Genomic DNA, 26,781 nt, shown 5'->3' with positions numbered 1-26,781 from the left:
TTATCAATTTATCTAAATTCTATGGATGTTACCTAGTATATGAAAACAGAAGTCCCAAAATAGAATAGATGATTTACAGAAATAACACCTACAGTATATATGATTTAAAGTAATTCACAGGGACTTGTACCATTCTTCTCTAAAATACATTTTATCAAATGCTTAAATGATGTAACTGGTTCACAGGGACTTGTACAATTATTCATAATATTGCCATGAACTTGTAAATTAAAGCTTTACCTGTGATTTAATTGTTGATCACAGGGACTTGTATCATTCTTCTCTTACATATCTGTTATTTAATTCTTAAATGATATAGCTGCGATTCAACTGTAGTTCACAGGGGCTTGTGCCATTATTCACATCTTACCTGTAATATTGCGATGATATAACCTGTAAATTAAAGCTTTACCTGTGATTTATCACAGGGGCTTGTACCGTTTTTCTATACCTTACCTGTATTTTTATCACAGCTTTTTTCTTGACCATGAAGACTTTGCGAGCCTGGAAACCTTTAAAGACTTTCTGGATCTTGGTGGCCGCCCTCGTCTCGCGGAGGAATTTAGCATGTCTGTAAAACAAAACAGGTATTGAAATAAAAGTATCACAGTTAACTCAGATAGTCTTCAGAAACGAATATATCACTACACATATTCTTCTTTCTTTACATGGATTTCGCGAGGTATCTGTAGGGTTTAGTACTGGGCCCTAGTCCCACGCGAAAATAGTCCCGGCATTTTTCCAGTTTCAACCTTAATTTTTCAAATCCCTCATTGTTAATAAATAATAGCATTAAAGAAATTTCTGGCATTTTGAAGATGACCTTTGTGTTTTGATAATTTTAAAAGTTTACCCCAAGAATTCTTGCATTCTATGAGAATGTGTTGACTTTAAAAAGATTTCTTAAAAAAATATTTTAAACATGAATTATTTACTGGGATTTACTCAATTTGTTTATTTTCCCAATTCACTGAAAACTGAAAACTCATTTGTACAGCAGAATCTCATTCCAAAACTTGACAAACTCTTTGCTTCAAAAGTCCTAATATTAAGCAAAAATACATATTTTTGTATTTTTTGTGTAAATAGCCAAGGGACATAATCCTGCTGACTCTATACCTTCTCGCTAACACTCCTCGGCCGTGTTTCTGTATCAGCTTTATAGACCGCATGATCTTCTTGTACCGTCGCCGTGCCAACCAGCCCTTGACATGTTTCTGGATCATAACACCACAAGCGCGGAGTTTCTCCGATCGTAATTTCTCCAGGTATGCCACTTGACCAGCACGGAAGAAAATTTTCGTTTTACCAAACCTGTATTTATCAGGATCCTGTGCAACATAAAAACATCATTATTTTAACATGTAGCAGAATTATTAATCATTATTTGAATTTTCTTTTAGTTATCCATTGAACAAGAAATTATAAAAACTGTTTTTGAGTAATATTCAAAAGTAAATTACTAGCTTTGTAGGCCATGCCAAAGAGAAAATTAAAAAAAGTTGTTGCACAATGTTTCAAGAGCACATCTCTTTTTTATCAGTGAAGCTTCTCTGGTGATGAGCACATAAGCAAGAGAGCTTGAAACAATTGTGGAATAATTTGGTAATTTTTATTTTGCAGGTATATGTTATGCTTGGTTTAATGAAACTAAAACAAAATTAAATCTCAATACAATTTAACATTATTTCAGAGAATAATAAAAATCAACCGAACAATCATTATGATCAAATATCTTAAATTCATAATTCTTTTATGCAATACAATACTGTAGGTATAAATAAACAAATCTCTATTGTCACCAACTCAACGAACTTTGTATTACCTGGTATCCATTATCATCATACATGATTATCAAAAATGATCAACTTATGCACAAGAGGTTTATATAACAAAACTTTATAATTTGAAACCAAAATTCGGCTTTGGAGATTGCCAAATTAACTGAAATAAACAGGAGGCCCAGGTTCCACCCAAAAACTGTGAACTTGACAGTTATGTTAGAATATCCTTAACTATCTTAACCATGAAGTAACCAAATATATCAATCGATTCAAAAGTTAGTACAGGAATCTAAAACAAATTTTGTATGTGAAAATTATTTGCTGAAAATAAGGAACAATATAATTTCCAACATAAAACTGAACTGGTGACAAAAATAATTGAGACATGTTAGTAACAACTGAGGAACAAGAAAACATCTCCCAACATCGGTTAGATCAACAGAATGCTACGTTAAATCTTTGCCTGCTGTGTACTGTAGTTATCTCCCCTATATAACCAGACATGATGTAATATGGCTGGAATTTAACAATTCTTTCCTATTAATACCTACATTTTTGTATTGCAGAATAATCTATCTCAATTAAGTAAAATCTTTCACTTTAAGATCTGACAAGTTATGGTAATTTTGTGAAAAAGACAGAACATTTCAACCACTGCCATTGTGCTGCCTGAAATGGCCTTGAAAATCGGTAATTTTTTTATTCTGAAGCAGCTACACTATGTGTTCTTCTATCGGACAGCCAGAGGAATAGGCCGTTCAGTACCTCAGTGAGTTGGAATTAGGTCTATCACTAGTATTGACAGATGTTATATTGATAAGGGTACGATTATTGACAGGAGTGATATTGATAAGGGTACGATTATTGACAGAAGTGATATTGATAAGGGTACGATTTCTTGCTATCAATCAGCAGGCAAAGAATTGGTTAATTTAACAGATGCAGGATGTCGATTCACAGTCATACTGAAATTTATATAATTCTTTTGCACAAAATTTCTTTAAATCCATTATTATCCAGATGTTTTTAATAGAAACAGTAACAAGAATTTTAAGGTTTCTTTTATTAGCAATATACCATAATGATAGGTTGACTATCACAAAAAAATCATAATTTTTGGAATCACAGGATATTTTTCTCGAAATAAATTACTGGCAGTGGGAATTTGGCACCAAATAACACTGTTAACATTAAGTAACAATTCAGTATGATTGTGAATCGTATTTAAAATATCAATAAACTTTAATGTCTTATTTATACAGAATACCTCCACTAACTTCTTGTTCTTTCTTATAATCTTTGGAGAGAGGCCCTGATAATGTACAGTGTACAAATTTAACATCAAGGCCCTGATAATGTATAGTGTACAAGATAAACATTAAGGCCCTGACCCTGATTATGTATAGTTTTCAAGATTAACTTCAAAGCCCTGATAATGTATAACAGAGTATACTATATTTAAGGAGCCATAATTCCAACATATAATGAGGCCCTAACTATGTATATATATACAAGCCCCAGCAATAAGTGTATACATCAGTAACCGGTTACTACTTTAAAAAATTCATACATTTCATTCTACAACTGTAACCTTAACATTTCCATTGCAGCTGGCCTTCATATCTGACAAATGACCTTGCCTTATAAAGTAATGCCTCTGTAACCCTAAATATCTAATATTGACCTTACACTACAAATTTGACCTTGACATTGCAGCCTTTACCTTGCCCTATGAATCTGACATTGACACTGAAACATTATCATTAATATCAAGAAATGACCTTGTTCTGTGAATCTGACCTTGGTATTGTAACCCTGACCTTGACAATGCAACCTTGACCTCACCTGTATGATTTTAATGAGGATATTTTCACACGTCTTTCTGGGGTTTGATCGATTGATATCCTTGGAGCGAGCCAGGACTCGGTATCTCTGGAAGAACTCGTTATAGGTCCACCTGGGAAAGACAGAAAACTGGTATTATCGAGAGAAACATATATATCTGGTTTACACATGGTCAAATGAATGACCTTGATCTAATTTAAATGACTCATCTATCATTTAAAATCAACAATTTCTCAAAACAAAGTTTTCATTGAAACTCTCATTCAGAAAGTCAAACAAATTAATCCACAAATTAGATTATATCTGATTAGAGTCAATAAATATAAAATTCATTATCAATCAAGTTTGAGCTCTGTATCTCAATCAACAAAGATTACTTCAGAGGTCATGACCTTTGACCTACCTTGAGGGGTAGCCAGCAGCACTGATGCGTATCGTCTCCAACACACCACAGGCTCGTAGTTGTTCCACGGCTCGGTTAGGTTCAAACCTACACAACAAAACAATGGTATTTAACCTGTTACTGGTATAGGTATAACATAGATATAGTTTATATATAACAAAAGTAAAGGGCCTGTATGACTATATATTGTGGACTTCCTGCACACTAACAAATTAATTTTACAGATATTTCTATTAACACCAGTACCAATGGTGACCTTGAACTTGGCATTTTTAGCCCACCATCATCAGATGGTGGGCTATTCAAATCGCCCTGCGTCCGTGGTCCGTGGTCCGTCCGTCCCTCCGTCCCTCCGTCCGTCCGTCCGTCCGTCCGTCCCTCCGTCCGTAAACAATTCTTGTTATCGCTATTTCTCAGAAAGTACAGAAGGGATCTTTCTCAAATTTCATATATAGGTTCCCCTTGGTGCCTAGTTATGCATATTGCATTTTGAGACCTATCGGAAAACAACATGGCCGACAGGCAGCCATCTTGGATTTTGACAATTGAAGTTTGTTATCGCTATTTCTCAGAAACTAATGAAGGGATCTTTCTGAAATTTCATATGTAGACTCCCCTTGGTGCCTAGTTATGCATATTGCATTTTGAGACCAATCGGAAAACAACATGGCCGACAGGCAGCCATCTTGGATTTTGACAATTGAAGTTTGTTATCGCTATTTCTCAGATAGTACTGAAGGGATCTTTCTAAAATTTCATATATAGGTTCCCCTTGGTGCCTAGTTATGCATATTGCATTTTGTGACCAATCGGAAAACAACATGGCCGACAGGCAGCCATCTTGGATTTTGACAATTGAAGTTTGTTATCGCTATTTCTCAAAAACTAATAAAGGGATCTTTCTGAAATTTCATATGTAGACTCCCCTCGGTGCCTAGTTATGCATATTGCATTTGGAGACCAATCGGAAAACAACATGGCCGACAGGCAGCCATCTTGGATTTTGACAATTGAAGTTTGTTATCGCTATTTCTCAGATAGTACTGAAGGGATCTTTCTAAAATTTCATATATAGGTTCCCCTTGGTGCCTAGTTATGCATATTGCATTTTGTGACCAATCGGAAAACAACATGGCCGACAGGCAGCCATCTTGGATTTTGACAATTGAAGTTTGTTATCGCTATTTCTCAAAAACTAATAAAGGGATCTTTCTGAAATTTCAAATGTAGGTTCCTCTTGTTGCCTAGTTATGCATATTGCATTTTGAGACTAATCGGAAAACAACATGGCTGACAGGCAGCCATCTTGGATTTTGACAATTGAAGTTTGTTATCGCTATTTCTCAGAAACTGATAAAGGGATCTTTCTGAAATTTCATATGTAGACTCCCCTCGGTGCCTAGTTATGCATATTGCATTTGGAGACCAATCGGAAAACAACATGGCCGACAGGCAGCCATCTTGGATTTTGACAATTGAAGTTTGTTATCGCTATTTCTCAGAAAGTACTGAAGGGATCTTTCTCAAATTTTATATATAGGTTCCCCTTGGTGCCTAGTTATGCATATTGCATTTTGAGACCAATCGGAATACAACATGGCCGACAGGCAGCCATCTTGGATTTTGACAATTGAAGTTTGTTATCGCTATTTCTCAGAAAGTACTGAAGGGATCTTTCTCAAATTTCGTATGTAGGTTCCCCTCTGTGCCTAGTTCTGCATATTGCATTTTGAGACTAATCGGAAAACAACATGGCCGACAGGCAGCCATCTTGGATTTTGACAATTGAAGTTTGTTATCGCTATTTCTCAGAAACTAATGAAGGGATCTTTCTGAAATTTCATATGTAGACTCTCCTTGGTGCCTAGTTATGCATATTTCATATTGAGACCAATCGGAAAACAACATGGCCGACAGGCAGCCATCTTGGATTTTGACAATTGAAGTTTGTTATCGCTATTTCTCAGATAGTACTGAAGGGATCTTTCTAAAATTTCATATATAGGTTCCCCTCTGTGCCTAGTTATGCATATTGCATTTTGTGACCAATCGGAAAACAACATGGCTGACAGGCAGCCATCTTGGATTTTGACAATTGAAGTTTGTTATCGCTATTTCTCAAAAACTAATAAAGGGATCTTTCTGAAATTTCATATGTAGACTCCCCTTGGTGCCTAGTTATGCATATTGCATTTGGAGACCAATCGGAAAACAACATGGCCGACAGGCAGCCATCTTGGATTTTGACAATTGAAGTTTGTTATCGCTATTTCTCAGAAAGTACTGAAGGGATCTTTCTCAAATTTTATATATAGGTTCCCCTTGCATTGGTGCATAGTTATGCATATTGCATTTTGAGACCAATCGGAATACAACATGGCCGACAGGCAGCCATCTTGGATTTTGACAATTGAAGTTTGTTATCGCTATTTCTCAGAAAGTACTGAAGGGATCTTTCTCAAATTTCGTATGTAGGTTCCCCTCTGTGCCTAGTTCTGCATATTGCATTTTGAGACTTATCGGAAAACAACATGGCCGACAGGCAGCCATCTTAGATTTTGACAATTGAAATTTGTTATCGCTATTTCTACGAAAGTGCTTAAGGGATCTTTCTCCAATTTCATATGTAGGTTCCCCTGAGTGCCTAGTTATGCATATTGCATCTTGAGACTAATCGGATAAACAACATGGCCGACAGGCAGCCATCTTGGATTTTGACAATTGAAGTTTGTTATCACTATTTTTCAGAAAGTACTGAAGGGATCTTTCTCAACTTTTTGTAAGTTCCCCTTGGTCTGTAGTTCTGCATATTGCATCTTGCGACCAATAGGAAAACAACATGGCCGACAGGCAGTCATCTTGGATTTTGACAATTGAAGTTTGTTATCGCTATTTGTCAGAAATTGCTGAAAGGATCTTTCTTAAATTTCATTTGTAGGTTGCCCTCAGTGCCTAGTTATGCATATTGGATTTTGGGACCAGTCAGAAAACAACCTGGCCGACAGGCAGCCATCTTGTATTTTGACAATTGAAGTTTGTTATCGCTATTTTACAGAAGGTACTGAAGGGATCTTTCTCAAATTTCATATGTATGTTCCCCTTGGTCCCTGGTGTTGCATTTTGGGACCAATCCGAAAACAACATGGCCGACAGACAGCCATTATCGCTAAATCTTAAATTTTATATATAGGTTCCCCTTGTTTGAAAAGTACTAGAGGGCCGTTTCTGAATTTACACAGATAAGTAAGACTTAGAGGAAGGGAAAAGTAGAGAAAAGATCAATCTGACATGGAACCTATAAAGATCATTCAATGGTGGGCGCCAAGATCCCTCTGGGATCTCTTGTCATACTTGGTATTTTGCATATCAATATCTGCAAAGACACCAATGGATTGTTTGGAGTTCAATGCAATGGGGCTAGGAAGTTATAAATAACATACATCTATAAATAAGTTAATGAATTTCAATCAAAACAAGAGAGAACAGGTGAGCTGATGAAAGTTCAAGGATAAGGTAAACAAGTATAGATTTATATGGAGACATGTAAAATGAGGTTAACACTGGGGTCTGTATACAGAAACTGTAATTGTGCTCAAATACACTTTTTGTGCTCGGACTCAAATACTTTTGGTCATGAATCTGATATCTGAATGCATATTTTCACCATGAGTGAAAGGCATTTTACAAAGAAGCCAAGTAATATATGTTATTTCAAAAGGTAAGAAAGCTAAAAAAAAAGTTGGGTTGAGAACGGATTTCAGGCTTGAGCATGTGAAGGTTTCATGAATGCAATCCCACGTGTCCCAGAAGGTTAAGAGTCTTCTGCTTAAAGGACAACATATGCTTTACAAATCTAGGTCTAATCTGGTTAATGTCACATTCTCAAAGTAAGAACAAAGGTAGTGACAATGAAACCACCAGGAATATCTACAAGCATCGAATATGTCTAAATTCTTATCATAACAAGAGGCCCATGGGGCCTGTATTGCTCACCTGGTTGAATTAGACCAAATGTTGAAATAATGTTCATATTCAAGTTGTTTTATTTGTAAAATTCTAACAATGCTATATATGGTTATAGTGTGGGAATCCCAACTGCTTTAAAGATTAATGAAGTCCAGACTCTCTAAGGTCTGAAAGACCTCAAGAATTGTTTATAGAACATGCATTCATCACTTTATGACTAGTAGCGATTTAAAGGAATTACCTCTATTTCACCTATTGGGCCCGCCCCTTTGGCCATTCGGGGGTCAGAGTCACCATTTATGCAAAATCTGTTCTCCTGTTTCTGACCAAATTTGGTTCAAATCCATTCATAACTTGATGACTAGTAGCGATTCAAAGGAATTACCTCTATTTCCCCCACTGGGCCCCTCCCTTTTGGCCCCTTTAGGGTCAGAGCCACCATTTATGCAAAATCTGTTCCCCTTCCCCCAAGGATGTTTCTGACCAAATTGGGTTCAAATCCCTTCACAACTTTATGACTAGTAGAGATTTAGAGGAATTACCTCTATTTCCCATATTTGGCAACGCCCCTTTGGCCCCTCGGGGGGTCAGAATCACCATTTATGCAAAATCTGTTCCCCTTTCCCCAAGGATGTTTCTGACCAAATTGGGTTGAAATCCATTCATAACTTTATGACTAGTAGTGATTTAAAGGAATTATCTCTATTACCCCTATTGGGCCCCGCCCCTTTGGCCCCTTGGGGGTCAGAGCCACCATTTATGCAAAATCTCTTCCCCTTCCCCCAAGGATGTTTCTGACCAAATTGGGTTGAAATTCATTCATAACTTTATGACAAGTAGAGATTTAGAGGAATTACCTCTATTTTCCATATTTGGCCCCGCCCCTTTGGCCCCTCAGGGGTCAGAATCACCATTTATGCAAAATCTGTTCCCCTTCCCCCAAGGATATTTCTGACAAAATTTGGTTCAAATCCATTCATAACTTTATGACTAGTAGTGATTTAAAGGAATTACCTTTATTTCCCCTATTGGGCCCCGCCCCTTTTGCCCCTCGGGGGTCAGAGCCACCATTTATGCAAAATCTTTTCCCCTTCCCCCAATGATGTTTCTGACCAAGTTGGGTTCAAATCAATTCATAACTTTATGACTAGTAGCGATTTAGAGGAATTACCTCTATTTCCCATATTTTGCCCTGCCCCTTTAGTCCCTTTGGGGTCAGAGCCACCATTTATGCAAAATCTGTTCCCCTTCCCCCAAAGATATCTCTGACCAACTTGGGTTCAAATCCATTCATAACTTTATGACAAGTAGCGATTTAAAGGAATTACCTTAATTTCCCCTATTGGGCCCCGCCTCTTTGGCCCCTCGGGGGTCAGAGCCACCATTTATGCAAAATCTTTTCCCCCTTCCCCCAAGGATGTTTCTGACCAAATTGGGTTCAAATCCATTCATAACTTTATGACTAGTAGAGATTTAGAGGAATTACCTCTATTTCCCCTATTGGGCCCCGCCCCTTTGGCCCCTCGGGGGTCAGAATCACCATTTATGCAAAATCTGTTCCCCTTCCCCCAAGGATGTTTCTGACCAAATTGGGTTCAAATCCATTCATAACTTCATGACTAGTAGCGATTTAAAGGAATTACCTCTATTTCCCCTATTGGGCCCCGCCCCTTTGGCCCCTCAGGGGTCAGAGTCACCATTTATGCAAAATCTGTTCCCATTCTGCCAAGGATGTTTCTGGCCAAATTTGGTCAAAATCCAATAAGAACTTTATGACTAGTAGCGATTTGAAGCAAATGTTGACGGACGGATGGACGGACGGACGACGGATGACGGACGCTGCGCCATGGCATAAGCTCACTGGACCTTCGGTCCAGGTGAGCTAAAAATGGAGTACTTCCCAAGAAAAAACATAATGTTTTGCTATTCTGGATATTAATTTTTTCTAACCATGCATAACAAAACAATCTGTGTACCATATTTGAAAGGATTTTACGGCGTTATTACTCACGTGAATGCCTCTTTGAAGTCGTTAGGTTTGATACACCGGATGTAGTGTGGCGTCGTGGCATTAAGTGTCTCCATCAACATCTTCAAGGAGTCTCGGAACTGGAAAATGTGGCGACATACATTGATATACAGAAATTCCACAATACAAAATACCAAAATTAAAACGATGCTGAAACAATAATGTTGGTCTCTAAAATTGTGTTTTGATGATTAAACGAGAGATGTTTCCCGAATGTCTTATTAGATTATTTTTCATGCCAATGTGGATACAAAACGTCAACAAGATAGCATTTCATGAGTGACAATGATATATGAAGTACATCAAATCTTATCATCAATAACTTTCTTAACGTTTACACTTGATCATTTCAGGGCGACATATGTTAACGAAACCATGAAATGTTCTCAGTTTTCTGGATACATAAACACAGCGACCAACATGTTTGTATATGTAAAAATAGATTTTCACAGAAATATTGTCCTGACAAGCAAACACCAAGAAAATAATATACATGTAACTAAAAATCCTTTGTTTAATAGTTCCCAAAAGAGTCTACAAATAAGTCATCAATTTAGAAAGCAAGGGCAAAGTTAAACATGGTTCAAAAATATTGTATCCATCCTAAAACTTTAACAATAAAATTTTACACTAGGAGTGGGGGCTTATGGAGGATAAATATGGTATAATAAACCATTGTTATTATAATTAACTATTGTTATTATAATTAACTATTGTTATTATAATAAACCAATTGTTATAAACCATTGATATGATATTGAAAAAAAATCATTGTAAAATATTAATAATTATTATAATAATTGCTCTTGTTTCAACATAAATATGATTTATAAAAGCCTCCTCTTCTGTAAATTAATCCTGGAATACAACTCTAATCCCTGTTTCATCTTAGATATTCAAAAGAAAGGATTATTTTTAAAAAAAATACTACATACAACTACAATATGACACATGCACTAAGTATTAGTTAAAATGTATACACTAAATAAATGTTATTTACTTACATCTACTGACAAAATATCAAAGATATATAATAAACAAAAACACAACTCAGGAACTATTAATAATCAGAGCAAATCTAAATTGTAACTAAAACAAGAGGCCCATGGGGCCTGTATCGCTCACCTGGTTGGATTAGACCAAATGTCGAAATAATGTTCATATTCAAATTGTTTTATTTGTAAAACTCTAACAATGCTATATATGGTTATAATGTGGGAATCCGAACTGCTTTGAAGATTAATGAAGTCCAGACTCTCTAAGGTCTGAAATCATCACTTTATGACTAGTAGCGATTTAAAGGAATTACCTCTATTTCACCTATTGGGCCCGCCCCTTTGGCCATTCTGGGGTCAGAGTCACCATTTATGCAAAATCTGTTCCCCTGTTTCTGACCAAATTGGGTTCAAATCCATTCATAACTTGATGACTAGTAGCGTTTCAAAGGAATTACCTCTATTTCCCCTATTGGGCCCCGCCCCTTTGGCCCCTTTAGGGTCAGAGCCACCATTTATGCAAAATCTGTTCCCCTTCCCCCAAGGATGTTTCTGACCAAATTGGGTTCAAATCCCTTCACAACTTTATGACTAGTAGAGATTTAGAGGAATTACCTTAATTTCCCCTATTGGGCCCCCCCCCCCCCCCCCCCCCCCCCCCCCCCCCTTTGGTCCCTTTGGGGTCAGAGCCACCATTTATGCAAAATCTTTTCCCCTTCCCCCAAGGATGTTTCTGACCAAATTGGGTTCAAATCCATTCATAACTTTATGACTAGTAGTGATTTAAAGGAATTACCTCTATTACCCCTATTGGGCCCCGCCCCTTTGGCCCCTCGGGGGTCAGAGCCACCATTTATGCAAAATCTCTTCCCCTTCCCCCAAGGATGTTTCTGACCAAATTGGGTTGAAATCCATTCATAACTTTATGACTAGTAGCGATTTAAAGGAATTACCTTAATTTCCCCTATTGGGCCCCGCCCCTTTGGCCCCTCGGGGGTCAGAGCCACCATTTATGCAAAATATTTTCCCCTTCCCCCAAGGATGTTTCTGACCAAATTGGGTTCAAATCCATCCATAACTTTATGACTAGTAGAGATTTAGAGGAATTACCTCTATTTCCCATATTTGGCCCCGCCCCTTTGGCCCCTCGGGGGTCAGAATCACCATTTATGCAAAATCTGTTCCCCTTCCCCCAAGGATGTTTCTGACCAAATTTGGTCAAAATCCAATAAGAACTTTTAGACTAGTAGTGATTTAAAGGAATTACCTCTATTTCCCCTATTGGGCCCTGCCCCTTTGGCCCCTTGGGGGTCAGAGCCACCATTTATGCATAATCTCTTCCTCTTCCCCCAAGGATGTTTCTGACCAAATTGGGTTCAAATCCATTCATAACTTTATGACTAGTAGAGATTTAGAGGAATTACTTCTATTTCCCATATTTGGCCCCGCCCCTTTGGCCCCTCGGGGGTCAGAATCACCATTTATGCAAAATCTGTTCCCCTTCCCCCAAGGATGTTTCTGACCATATTGGGTTGAAATCCATTCGTAACTTTATGACTAGTAGCGATTTAAAGGAATTACCTCTTTTTCCCCTATTGGGCCCCGCCCCTTTGGCCCCTCAGGGGTCAGAGTCACCATTTATGCAAAATCTGTTCCCATTCTGCCGAGGATGTTTCTGGCCAAATTTGGTCAAAATCCAATAAGAACTTTATGACTAGTAGCGATTTGAAGCAAATGTTGACGGACGGACGACGGACGACGGACGGACGCTGCGCCATGGCATAAGCTCACCGGACCTTCGGTCCAGGTGAGCTAAAAATGATGAATATCTAAAGTTCAGAATATTAAGAATGAACATTTGGAATTTTAGGAATCTGGGATATTCACGGGAAAGATTTAGTTTCATGCAGACATGTAAGTTTAATGAATGTTAAAGTAGGGCTTCTGTTTTATGTTTAAAAAGGAATGGATTCTTTCATACCTGTCAATGGATAAAAACAGGAAAAAAATGGAGATCACCAGTTTGGTACGACTGTGGAACCTTTTTGTTTGTTACTTATGAATTTAATCATTTTTGTTTGTTAAAACTTAAAAGTTATTTCAACCTCAAGTACAGTAATTAAGTATTGACCAGAAAGGAAAATAATGAGTCCAAATTTCCAAAATGACATGTTTGAGACTAATGAAATTATATATTAATCAATAATGTAAATATATATGAATTCTCTGAAATATTCAGTAACATCTGTATAAATAAATAAAATCTGTTAACTACTGTCAGTAAGTCAAGCCAAACACTGTTAGTAGGTAATGGCCACCACACACATTATCTAGCAACCAATCAAAAGTGCTGTTACAAACACTGTAGGATGTAACAGCAGATTTCATTGGCAATTCTCACAAATAAGAACTGGTTAATTGCGCAAACACAAAATGGAGTTGTCCACATCAAATTAGTTACTACAACAATCCACTGATAATTCCCTATACACCATGTAAATAAATCGTAATAGTTTGTCAGCTGATGATTGAAAATAATCGAAAATTAGTAAAAAAAAAAAAAAAAAAGATGAAAATTTTGAAAGGGCAATTATTTGGAAATTTATTATCTTATATTTTACTGATATATTCATTGGGTAAATTGGTCTTTTACATGAGATAAGGGAGATTTAAATATACAAAGGCTAAGACATGTAATAATGTACTTAAGATAAACATAAATTTTCTACAAAAAGGCAATATCAACCGATTATAATCAATTAATTGATCAATTCAGATTATCGATTTTGAAAGTGAAACAGGTTCCCCTCACTAAATCCTATTATTAGAAGCTTCTCTTTAGATAATGATGTCTGTTCTGTCTTCTGTGTTGGACTTTTGCTGGATTTTACTCTCAATACATTATGACCTCTTGGAATACATTAAGCTGTATGACCTTGAGACAATGTCTCCTGTTTATTTTGACAATTCAGTAGTAAATTTCTAGAGACTGAAATCTTAGTCTTTTCCAAGATTATTAAAAAAAAACATCAATTATGACATATCTTCTAATGTGATGTTTAAACTGACAGCTCAGCCAGAAAAACTGGTTAACTATCAAGTCTAGTAAAGCCTTTTTTTCAAGCATAAAAGGCAAAATATTAGTATATTGTATTTAAAACATTACAGCATAGAGGACTCGCAGATGAATTCAAATTAAATCTACATTCATATTGATCTATCTCATATAAATGAAATAAAGCGCAAACAGTATGATGCTGAAGATCAAATAAAAAAAAAAATCAAAAGGCTGATAAAAAATAGTAAGAAGATTTTTTTTTCACATGAGACATCAAGCCAGGAAGTTGTGTATATGAAGAAATGATAGTCTACTGTTAATATATATTTTGCTCTAGAATATGTATACATTATTTAGATAATTATGTAAGCTAAATTATGTCAAGGTAGTGGGACGAAACAACATGTATAATTATATACTACCAGTACGTCAAATACTTCAACTGTATGCCCAATTTAAGTTAAATATAAAACCAAGTTGTCCAAAGATCTTGCATAATTTTGTTGAAAATTTTGAAATTAGAAGGTAAATAAGCAATTAAATTAAAGAATTTCTTTTTTTTTTATTTTAGAAATGAAACTAATATGAAATAATTCTAAAACTGCGGAGAGAAAATATGGCTCCCGATCAAACAGTATCCCACAATGCACCAGGATTTTACATCTTGCTAGGATCAAAAATTGCAGATTCTGTTGGGTTTTTGGGTTTTATCAAACCACAATATCCAAACAAAACAATTCAATATCCTGATGGAATGATTCTGAATTTTGGCCTGATTGGATATCACTAAATCCAGGATACTTCATTATTGGGAACGAAATTAACAGGATTCCACTAGAAATGTTGTCAACATAATGTTAACTGGGATTTTTGTGGGAAACTGGTGCGAGTTCTACACATATTTTCTCTGTAGCATCCATTAAACAATGATTTAATGGTTAAAATTAACCTCCAGTATTTTAATGGGTTTTAAATATTTAATAGATTTTTAGACAATTTAATGGGTTTTTCATGGGTTGAACTTGGAACAAACAAGGCCTATCTACACACACTAAGTAAGTAAGATACACATTTGTTTTGGCTACATGTGTAAATGTTTCGCATCAGTAAGAACGAGAAAATCCGAAACATGAGAACCCACAACCAGACATAACGAATTACACGCGCTGTCGCACACACGTGCGATGGCACACGCTTTACCTGATCGCCCACTGTTGCCTTCTGTTGTTGCTATAGCAACAAGGAAAACATGTCAAAAATATTGTTACAGAAGCTGTACACACAGGCAGGCACATTCATTCAGCCATGTTCTCCTTCAATATGTCCAAATAAGGATTAAAATTTTTCCAGAAATTCCTTAACTTAAATATTTTCTATAAAAGCATTACAGAGTTGAAAGAATGTGTCAATTAATAAAGATTTTTCCCTTTAATCCTGAAATTTCCTTTATGTAAAATTTCACATCAAGGAATTTCCTGAAGTTGAGGAATATTGATGGGCCTGATCTTATTGGGTAGATTTATATAAGATAATTACTGGACATAAAGAAATACATAAAATCGGACTCAAAATGTTAAAATTCAGTCATAAAATTGATGGAATTTAAGTTTTTTGATGAAGAAGAATGTGGCTGTACAGTTATAGCATTATCTACAAATGTTTAAAAATTTTAGCCTCACAACAAATATTACAAATTATATGATTTATATGTTTGTTCAAACTTAAGACTAAAATTAGAAAATGATTACAAGAATTAAAATGAAGTCAGTAATGATGCATCTACTGAGTAAAGACAAAGAAAAAAATACTTCAAAATAATATTTCTAAAAATTTGTGTTTAGTAGAAAATAAAATCATTAAGTTACAATTCTATAACGAAAGATTCAAAACTTCTAATCTATCATGAAATGAATATTTACATTTAAAACATAAAATTACCATGCCTGCTTTATATAATTGTCTTGCCTGCACATTTGGTTATCTCCCCTGATTCACAATTAATTATCATGCCCAAAATCAGTAATCACCCCCGTTCGACCCCTACATACCAGTTTTAGTATGATTACCTCCCCTTAGGATGTAGATGGCATTAAATACTGACCTGTGATCCTACAGTGTTACGATTTGACTTCGGCCCTGCCCCCTTTGGAGTATTTCGTGTCGGATGGGTTGTAGCAGATCCTGCTCTCGGTTTCTTTAGATTTGGATCTTGTTTATCAAAGAGCTCAGCAACCAGTTCAAACTGAAATTAACAAGACATGAATGTTCATTTTTTTCTTTCTGCATGTCTCAATGACCTTTTCTGTGGAATTTTAAAATCTGAAATTATGAATTTGAAAAAAGAAATTCATATACCATTGCAGACATTTCCTGTGATTTCTATTAAGGGTATATGCTACCTTACACATACCTGTAACTTGTATTAAGATTTATCTCCCTTTAGGACATATGATAACTTAAATCAATTTTGTTATTTGTGTCAAGGTTATATTCCACCTTACATGAATAGGTGACCAGCCCACCATACACATTTTACCAGTGATTTATGTAATCTCACATTTCACATTTTTGGTTTGAATTAAGGGTATATGCTACCTAACACATTATGATTAAAATCTGCCTTCTTCTTTATTTCTTATCAGTTTTACATTTAATTTCAAATTAATAGCTTCAAAATCATGTTTTTTTTAAAGAACTCTCTTAAAATGGAGACCCCTTTCACAAAAGGTATCATACCTCCTTAAGTCTATAACAACACAGGTCACATACAGGTCACATACCTCACTGGCTTTGAGAATATTGATGTGTTCTTCCAGTACAGTGTCTCTGTTTTTCTCCAGGAATCCGTCGGCGAGGTACTGGACTTTGTCTGCGAAGTGGGCGATGATAAAGCCGAGTTTGACATACGTGGCTTGTCAAAGTGCTTAGCCTTCCCAAGGTGTTTACTGTACAACTTCTGACACCAATTAGCATCAGATCCTCGTGGCATCTGTTAAGGAAAATGCATGAAAACACTGAAATAACTGTAGAAATTCAAAATTTAGATGCCAATTTATGGAAAAGTTGATGTACCAAAACTATATATTTTCCCCCTTTTCTTTTTTTTCTTTTCCGTTTTCTTTTTATTGTAATGTTTTCATCTTGGGAGTGAATTTTCTGAAATGCTTTTACTGTGTTGCATTAAAGTATCCAATATTTTAACATTTGGCAATTTTATGAACACAATGGGCAGTTTTGTAGTTAAATTTGACAGTTTTGTGATTAAATAGGGCAGTTTTGTGAATGTATTGGGACAGTTTTGTGAATGTATTGGGACAGTTTTGTGAACATATTAGACAGTTTTGTGAACATATTGAACAATTTTATGAAGTAACAATTAATGACATCACCAATTGTTACAACTGCTATTTAACCTTAAACCTCTAACACCAACAACCCTGACCTATGACCTCTGTGACCCAGGTTGACCTTACCTTACATTCCTCGTCCAACAGATCAAGAATTCCCAGTTTGCTTTCGATCAGATCAATACACGGCTGGTTGTCATAGAAATCTATAAATGACCACTCGATGCCTTCCCGTACATACTCCTCCTGCTCGAGCTTAAAGACATGCTGAAAAAGAAACAACCTCTTCAATATTTTTATCAATGCTGAACTTTTGTACCCATCACAGGTGAACATTATCCTACATGTAAAAAGCTGAAAGTTTGATTTTGAAGTGATTTGTATGAAAAATATTTAATAACATTTGCATAATATTGAAATTCTGAAGAAAGATCAATATTAACAAAAATGCTGAACATTATCATCCCTGCCAAGTGTTTCATGAGATCATATACAGAGTTCCAACTAAATTACTATTACCATCTAACTTGTTAGTTTTGCAGGTAGGTGATTTTTGCAATTTTTGCCATTATATAGTATAGGCCTACATAATCATAAAAAATCAAAATTTCAAAAACAAATTATTTTTGAATTGATACAAAACAACTAATACCATAATAATAGTTTTGGAAGCAAAATGAAAAAAAAATCCACTTACAAAAATTACTAGTATCAGAAAAGCAGAAATTTCATATTTCAAACTTTGTGTTAAAGAGATCAAAAAGAAGCACAGAGTATTACTTACACTGTTAAATATCTGTTGTAGTTTTTCGTTGGCATAATTAATACAGAACTGCTCAAAACTGTTGATTTCAAACGTTTCAAATCTGTGAGTAAACAAAAGAAAAGAAAATTAATAATACCATAGAATTGATATACAAAATATAGGATAATTTACAAGCATGTAAATCACTTCAAATTTACAAATGATTCATTTCGCGAACTATACTTTCTTCAGGTATATTCGCCAATACATTATTTCGCTGAGCGCTGATTTAGCTAGAAATGACTTTTAATTTGTGAATGGTGAGCTATTAGGGTCATGGACTCTGCAACACTCCTATATATCTGTAACCGATAGCTTGACCACCAACCAAAGGTGTTCTTTTCATACAAATAATCACGAAGGATTTCAATTCGCTATAGATTCTTCTCGTGTATTAATGCAAAAATAAATCCCAAGCAAAATATAAGCGATTTACAGTAATCAGAAATTTTGATAGACCGACAGGCTAATAGAAAATACACTAGTGCCCTCTAGTGGTACCTGAGGTGAACTAAAAATCACCGAAGTGTCTGAGCAAAAAAGTGCAAGATATACAGAAATGTACTGCTAGCATTCATTTGTTTTTCTTATTGTTGATATTTTGACCTATTTTTTCTGATTTTCAAAAGCAAAAATGATTTACACTGAGCAGTGTTTTTGCATAAGCAATAAAATGGACCATATCATTCTTTATAAACTTGTTCTTTATGACATTACATGTATATACTTTATGATATTAATTTGCTTGATTAATAAAAAGAAATTATAGAACATCTAGAAAAGAGCATTGATCTTTATAATAGATTTTTCAATATGTGAGTTTCTGAGGAATATTAGGCTTATAATGAACATTTATCAATAACTTCAAAATGTACAAAAAATTGACTGTAAAAATGATGTTCAAACTGGCATTACCCGTAAATATCGAGAACTCCGATGAACTTGTATTGTTTGGTGGTGCTTTGAAGTGTTATGTTGACTTTGTTGACGATCCATGTGAACACCTCAGCGTAGATATGTTTCGCCAGGGCATCCTGCGCAAAACTGGCCTGTCGTCAAGGAAATAGAAAATATTAATTTCATTTAAAATTTACAAAATAAATCTGATCTCACTGGACTTCTACTCATTCCTCCCACAAGATATTATGATTGCTGAACCTTGAATTAACTAAAATTTAAACTTCAACATATTTAGCAATCTGACCTATAATATCTGTATCTGTTAGCCTTTCAGCTCAGTGACAAATCAAAACATGTTCTTGACCTTGACCAATATGACATTGACTCTTACCAGCCTTCCTGTGATGATGAAATAACAGGATATATAGAAACTTAATGTCCTTGACCTTGTGTTATATTTGACCTCGACCCATCTGCCTGGAGGCAGGATATGTATAGACAATAATGTTTTTAACTTTATGTCACAATTTGACCTTGACCTACCTGGCTAGCGGTGAGAGGTAGTGACCTTGACCTACATGGACCTGGCTGGCAGCAAGAGGTTGAGTGACGCTGACCTACCTGGCTAGCGGTGAGAGGTTGAGTGACCTTGACCTACCTGGCTAGTGGTGAGAGGTTTAGTGACCTTGACCTACCTGGCTAGCAGTGAGAGGTTTAGTGACCTTGACCTACCTGGCTAGCGGTGAGAGGTACAGTGACCTTGACCTACCTGGCTAGCGGTGAGAGGTAGTGACCTTGACCTACCTGGCTAGTGATGAAAGGTTTAGTGACCTTGACCTACCTGGCTAGCAGTGAGAGGTTTAGTGACCTTGACCTACCTGGCTAGCGGTGAGAGGTTTAGTGACCTTGACCTACCTGGCTAGCGGTGAGAGGTTTAGTGACCTTGACCTACCTGGCTGGCAGCAAGAGGTTGAGTGACCTTGACCTACCTGGCTAGCGATGAGAGGTTTAGTGACCTTGACCTACCTGGCTAGCGGTGAGAGGTTTAGTGACCTTGACCTACCTGGCTAGCGGTGAGAGGTTTAGTGACCTTGACCTACCTGGCTAGTGGTGAGAGGTTTAGTGACCTTGACCTACCTGGCTAGCGGTGAGAGGTTTAGTGAGGACCTCGTTGACAGTCGCGATTTTTTTGTGACAGAGCCACATCCTCATCTGAGACTCCTCAATCCCGAGTAGAGAACAGCAGGTAGCCAGAGATTTGTCCTTGGCCTAAACACAAACCACAATGTCATTGTAAATCACAGGCTCCTGACTTCTCAAATAAACTAAAAAAATGTTTGTAAAACATGGCAACGCTCCCCATGCTTCCTCTATCAACCGAGAATGAGTTAACAGTTCAAACATTGAAGTAATTTAAAAGTAAATTTGGTGTTGAATCAAACTATAGCAGAAAATAGTAAAATGTTACTTTCTACACAATCGGTGTACATGGTAAACGTTTAAAGACATGTCCCTTTGTATGAAGTGTTACGTTTAACATGTATATTGTCAAGTCAAATTCAGGTCAACATTACCAGGTCAAATTGACCTGAAAAGAGCAGAATAATCAATTCCTGTCAAGAAATTGACCTGAATTTGACCTGAAAATTTCTTCATGTGAAATTGACCTCATTTTTCGGTAAATATTTTTTCAGGTCAAATTTAACTGAAGACATTTTGCCGGTGTAGGGGTGTTACTGTGGGAGGGAACCAGGGAATTCATCAGGGGAAACCATGTTATTGGGCAGGTGACCGCTACATCTTATATCCCATCGGGAAATCCCACCCCTTTCACCGAGGTGAAATGTGAGTTCAATGAAAAAGTAACATCAATTTAATTTTATTATGTTAAGATCTTACCGGAATTTCACATGACTCTCCCTCAGCTTCTGCTATTTTTACATTCCCAAAATGGAGAATTCCGGACAGAATCTGGAAAAGCATCATTTGATGTCTTTCTCCAACACCTGTCAAATCACACACAAAAAAATAAATTCACATTGCTTTCTAACAACTGTCAAATATACTTGCAAAATTAAGTTCCTAGTAAAATAATTAATGATTCTGTTTTACTATTTTAATTGGCAACTCTCTAAAATTTAAACTGTAATGTACATACTTCAGATAGATTTTCTCAAAAGGATTCAAAGAATTCAATTTATCTTCTTCAATTTTTGTACAATAGAAACAGGGTCCGTTTAAAGGACCCATTCCCCTAAAAAAATCTTGTCAAAATTCCCAATATGCCACTAAAAATTCCAATTTGTCACTAAAAATTCCCAATTTGTCACTAAAAATTCCCAATTTGTCACTAAAAATTCCCAATTTGTCACTAAAAATTCCCAATTTGTCACTAAAAATTCCCAATTTGTCACTAAAAATTCCCAATTTATCGTTAAAAATTCCTAATTTGCCACTAAAAATTCCTAATTTGCCACTAAAAATTCCCAATTTGCCACTAAAAATTCCTAATTTGTCACTAAAAATTCCCAATTTATCGTTAAAAATTCCTAATTTGTCACTAAAAATTCTCAATTTGCCACTAAAAATTCCCAATTTATCGTTAAAAATTCTAATTTGTCACTAAAAATTCCCAATTTATCATTAAAAATTCCTAATTTGTCACTAAAAATTCTCAATTTGCCACTAAAAATTCCCAATTTGCCACTAAAAATTCCTAATTTGCCACAAAAAATTCCCAATTTTGAAGCCAATTTTGGATGATGAAGTATGTTTTATATACAAAGATCTATATTAATGCAGTTTTGAAAAATAAAAAACAGCTACAGATAACAAAATGAAATAAAAAAAAATATAAAGGCAATATTCATCGAAGAAAACTGAAATTTGCATGAATTTCACTGTTTTTTGTTTTTCCCAATGTCACATTTTGCTGCGTAGAAATTCCCAATCCAATGGACCCTGGAGCAAGTTGAAAAATTGAAGGAAAATCCTTGATATATATAAGCCAGTGTTTATAGAATACTCCAGAGACACACACCTAATAAGGTCAGGGCCTCCATCGTAAGGATAAGGTTTTCTGAGTCGTCCACTCCCTGGATTTCTGGCGCTTGACCACAGCTTGTGTAAAAGAAGTCATCAGGACTCACTGTAAAATATTTCAACCATTAAACTTCACTGTAAAATATTTCAACCGTTAAATTTCACTGTAAAATATTTAAAACCATAAAATTTCATTGTAAATATTTAAACCTTTAAATTTCACTGTAAAATATTTAAACCATTAAACTTCACTGTAAAATACTTAAACCGTTAAACTTCACAGTAAAATATTCAAACCATTTAACTTCACTATAAAATATTTAAACCATCAAACTTTACTGGAATATATTTAAAACCATTAAACTTCACTATAAAATATTTAAACCATTAAACTTCACTGTAAAATATTCAAACCATTAAACTTCACTGTAAAATATTTAAACCATCAAACTTTACTGGAATATATTTAAAACCATTAAACTTCACTATAAAATATTTAAAATCATTCAATTCTACTGTGAAATATTTTAAACCATTAAACTTCACTGTAAAATATTTACAATCATTAAACTTTAGTCTAAAATATTTAAACCGTCAAATTTCACTATAAAACCATTGAACTCTATTGTCAAATACTCAAACATATAATGTCCCAGTAAAATATTAACACTGCAACAGGTTTTTATTTAAATTCAGAATAAAACAGGAGAGGAGCAACCCCTGACAGGTATAACATGGAAACATGCGTACTTAGCTGGAACTTCTTAAACTCGGGCCGGTTAGCAGACGCACACAGCTGATAGAATATGTGGTAGTTACGCTCCTCAGAAGCTTGGAAAACCACTCTGTAAGTTAGATTGGTACAGTGTAATATAGAGTGGAACAGTGCTGTAAAGGTATTCTTCAGTGGTTCAAAATTGTAGATTTTCAACAATTTTAAAGCAAAACATGTATTTTTCGCAGAAATTTTGAAGTGAACAAATACACAGTTTTTCTGTTTTGATTGTCTTTTTTACCTATAAATCTATTTCAAGTTAAATATAGCAAAAAATTAGATCATCTTCGAACAAATTTTATTCTTTGCACTATTTAAAGCTTCATTTAAATTATTACATTACTACATGACAAGCTCCCTCAACATTTCTAACAGACGCAACTTTTGGAGATGCTATTTTTTAATATTCTCTCATAAAGGAAATAACAATATTTGATTAGAAAATACCCTGTTATCATTTGTAACATCCTCTTTAAACACGTCTTAATGCTTTGTCTGATCATTGGCCTTTGACCTGTAAGCCCTTGACCCCTGAAACTTCTGATTCAAGACTCTTATTTCAGACTTCTGACCTGTATATCCACTGACCTTTTGACCTTAAATCATTATTGATCCTATTGCTTCTTACAACAATTTTCTTTGACTTTAGTTCTATACCTATATGATTAATGACCTCTATGACCCCCTTGACCCTGATGTTTTGAACTTGACCCATTGACCTAAACATTGACCTGACCTTGATTTTTGATATCATTTCTCCCTCCCCCACCCTTTTTAACCCCGAATCCATGACCTTTACCTCTTGACCCAGACCGTTTTGAACTTGACCCATTGACCTTAACCTTGACCTGACCTTGATTTCTGTTATCATTTCTCTCCCCCCCCCCCATTTTTTAACCCTGAATCCATGACCTTGACCCAGACGTTTTGAACTTGAACCCTTGACATTAACCTTGACCTCACCTTGACTTCTCCAGCAGGTATGTCCTCATATGGGCGCCAACAATTTCATGCTGTTTATTGAAGGAGATCTCCAGGTATTTCCCGAATCTACTGCTGTTGTCATTTCTCGTTGTCTTAGCGTTGCCAATTGCCTATGGAAAAAATGATTGGGAAATTGATAATTCAAATAATGCTTTGAATAGTATTGACATTTGTAATATGAAAAACATACAAACAATAACAAAATATTCTGTAAATAAGTAAAATTATAGGGTTTTTTTTAAATCACACTTTTTGAGAGATACAATTCTGATTATGATCAATTTTCATCTCTTGATAGCAAATTTTCATAATTCTATTTTTAACATTTTTGTTTAAAGCAGTGTTAAAAATGGAGAAAGAAACTTTGAACTTTGAAAGAAATTGTGACAATATTGTGTAGTTTTGTAATTTTAAGACAATATCAATAGGTTTATTAATCAAATTGAATTCAAATTTCAAGACCGAAGGAAAAGGCATATAGAGTTTGGCACAAAGAAAGCATTGGTTTTTATAATGAATGTAGCTTACACTCCAAATTCAAGGGATCCTCTATAAATATACCTTTTTTATGAAAGTAGTTCCTAATGTTACAAAGACAGGTATAAGATCAATGACTGATTCTTTTTTATGCTTTTAACCAATGAAACAACAAGCCAGATCTGGTATTGTTTTAAAATATTCAAATAAGGCGGAGAAGTTCAGTATCTAAAGGAACCCTTGGATTTTGATGATGCACACTTACCTCCATGATTGGATTAGAGGCCAACACTTTCTGCTCGACCATGGTCTCGGCCTGCGAGCCCCCAACAGTGGCAAAATATCTCATGGCGTATTTGGCAGACACCGTTTTTCCTGCCCCGGACTCGCCCGAAACGATGATGGACTCGTTCCTGTCAAACCTGACATTAAAGGAACAAAAGAAATTTTCAATATTGATTTCTCCTCATTATCACTTAAAAGTGGCACTTTCACATCTTGACCCTGAATATAAGTATTCCCCTCAAAATAAAACTATACTGACATCCAGATGAATATTATGTTATAAATTTCAGTTCATAATATATATCCCCTGTGGTTCGAAGTTCTGTCAATTTACCTCTCAAGGCAGTCTAAATATGTTAATTCTAAATTTGATTCAAAATCATAACAATGACCAAACATTAAAACAATGTGTCTCAACCTCGAAATCTGAACTTTGAAGCCTGATGCTGTGACCTTGACCTTGTCATTGACCTTTGATCTTGAATTTCACACTTTGAACTTAATATTGCATCTCTGACCTTATTGTCCTTGACCTTGATACTGAGCTTAACATGTATACATGAACATTCAAACTTGATATTGTGACCTTAACATTGGCCTTGATCTTTGATCTTGAACTTTATATCATCACTATGTTCTTGATATGACCTAATGACCCTCTGTCCTTGACCTCTGTACTGACCTTGACATGTGTTTGAAGGCTTCCTCGGCGACGGCGAAGATGTGAGGATCCATGGCGCCCATGTCCTGTCCACTGTAAGCCTGGATGATGTCATTGCTGTAGATGTGTACCTCCTCGTACGGATTAATGGCCACTAACACAATACCTGGACAACGACAAATTAGAATTGATCAATAAACCTCAAAATGCCTGTCAATCATCCTAAAGATGTACATGTAAGTATAAGATAACACTTCCATGGAGGGATTCTTGGTTCTCCCAAGGAATTTTAATGTAATGCATACCACTTTCTGAACTTGTAAAACTTTATGGCACGAATCATGTAAAAAAAATTTTTTTTTTTTTTTTTTTTTTTTTTGCATTTCCACAGTTTGAAGTTTCAGTGAATTAAGAGATCTTCCTAACTTCTTTGATATGACGAAATGATAAATGTGTTCTGCTTTAATTTGCAAAATTAAAAAAAAAAAAAAACAAGTGTTTCTTCTAATAAGATTTTAAATTCGTTTTTCATTAGTTAGAAATGGTTAAGTAGCTATATAGTTCTTACTTGAAATGATACCTGAGGTTTTAGCCCAAACATACAGTAGGTAAAATTAAATCATGTACGATTTTTAAACTCATATGTTTTAGACTAAACATATATAATGTTCGCTGCTGTTCCGTATTGTTTTGGCCGATTGGAGGGATGACCTAACTGGTATTTCTTTAAGAGTATGAATGAACCCTTCACTAGCAGATTACTGATTATGACAATACCTCTGACTGACTCAGAATTAACACGAATTACCAAGACTTACCACAGTACGTATAGATAATGTTCCTTTCAGCAAACCGCACCTGCAGGTTATAGAGTACTACAAGAGAAAACAAAAATCTTGAAAGTTAAATTTTAACCCTCGGGAAAAAAATCTAATTCAAATTTTTCTACAGTATGGAAACACTCAAAACCTTTACTTCAAATATCAAATAATATATTTGGTATAACTACCAAATTTCATAATTTGGAAAAGGAAAGTGATTGGCTTCCTGAAGTGAGTTCAATCATTTGATAATTATCACAAGACATTAATTAAGTGACTGGCATATGAAATAATTTAATAAGATTATTAAACTCCACATGAAATTTTCATGAGTATAAGATTCTGTTTATCTGCACATAAAACTCATATTTGTGAGAATATACAAGGGAAAACTCTCACATACAAATAAATGTGTATATAAGACAGCCAAATTTAGAATCGGATGGATATTTCATCTTTTGCTGCAGAGACAAATTGTGGGACGTCACGATAGTTATTCAGACATCATAGATAATATTGATGACATCACAATAGTGTTATTACACATGTACATTAAAATATCTATGATGTGGCTGTATGACATGGAATGTAGAACAAGCCAGTG

The 26,781-nt window shown here is 35.3% G+C and overlaps 1 protein-coding gene across 1 annotated transcript in view; it reads right to left on the bottom strand.

Annotated features, from left to right (window-relative positions):
- The window catches only part of LOC117315604 (unconventional myosin-Va-like), a gene marked incomplete at its 5' end in the record, with an annotated part of 60,664 nt that overhangs the window by 12,858 nt on the left and 21,025 nt on the right, over window positions 1-26,781 (bottom strand). The window contains 20 exon segments of the mRNA XM_033869867.1: window positions 457-571; window positions 1,120-1,331; window positions 3,630-3,741; window positions 4,033-4,119; window positions 10,010-10,107; window positions 15,281-15,310; window positions 16,182-16,322; window positions 16,861-16,973; window positions 16,976-17,069; window positions 17,554-17,694; window positions 18,212-18,293; window positions 19,148-19,281; window positions 20,270-20,401; window positions 21,032-21,138; window positions 22,173-22,280; window positions 22,925-23,019; window positions 23,913-24,043; window positions 24,676-24,832; window positions 25,378-25,522; window positions 26,175-26,231. Of these exon segments, the coding sequence (XP_033725758.1) occupies window positions 457-571; window positions 1,120-1,331; window positions 3,630-3,741; window positions 4,033-4,119; window positions 10,010-10,107; window positions 15,281-15,310; window positions 16,182-16,322; window positions 16,861-16,973; window positions 16,976-17,069; window positions 17,554-17,694; window positions 18,212-18,293; window positions 19,148-19,281; window positions 20,270-20,401; window positions 21,032-21,138; window positions 22,173-22,280; window positions 22,925-23,019; window positions 23,913-24,043; window positions 24,676-24,832; window positions 25,378-25,522; window positions 26,175-26,231 (2,291 nt within the window).

This window comes from Pecten maximus, chromosome 17, assembly GCF_902652985.1.
Source record: "Pecten maximus chromosome 17, xPecMax1.1, whole genome shotgun sequence".
NCBI lineage: Eukaryota > Metazoa > Mollusca > Bivalvia > Pectinida > Pectinidae > Pecten > Pecten maximus.
Note: the sequence above shows the minus strand (reverse complement) of the source record. Positions and strands in the feature narration are given on the sequence as shown.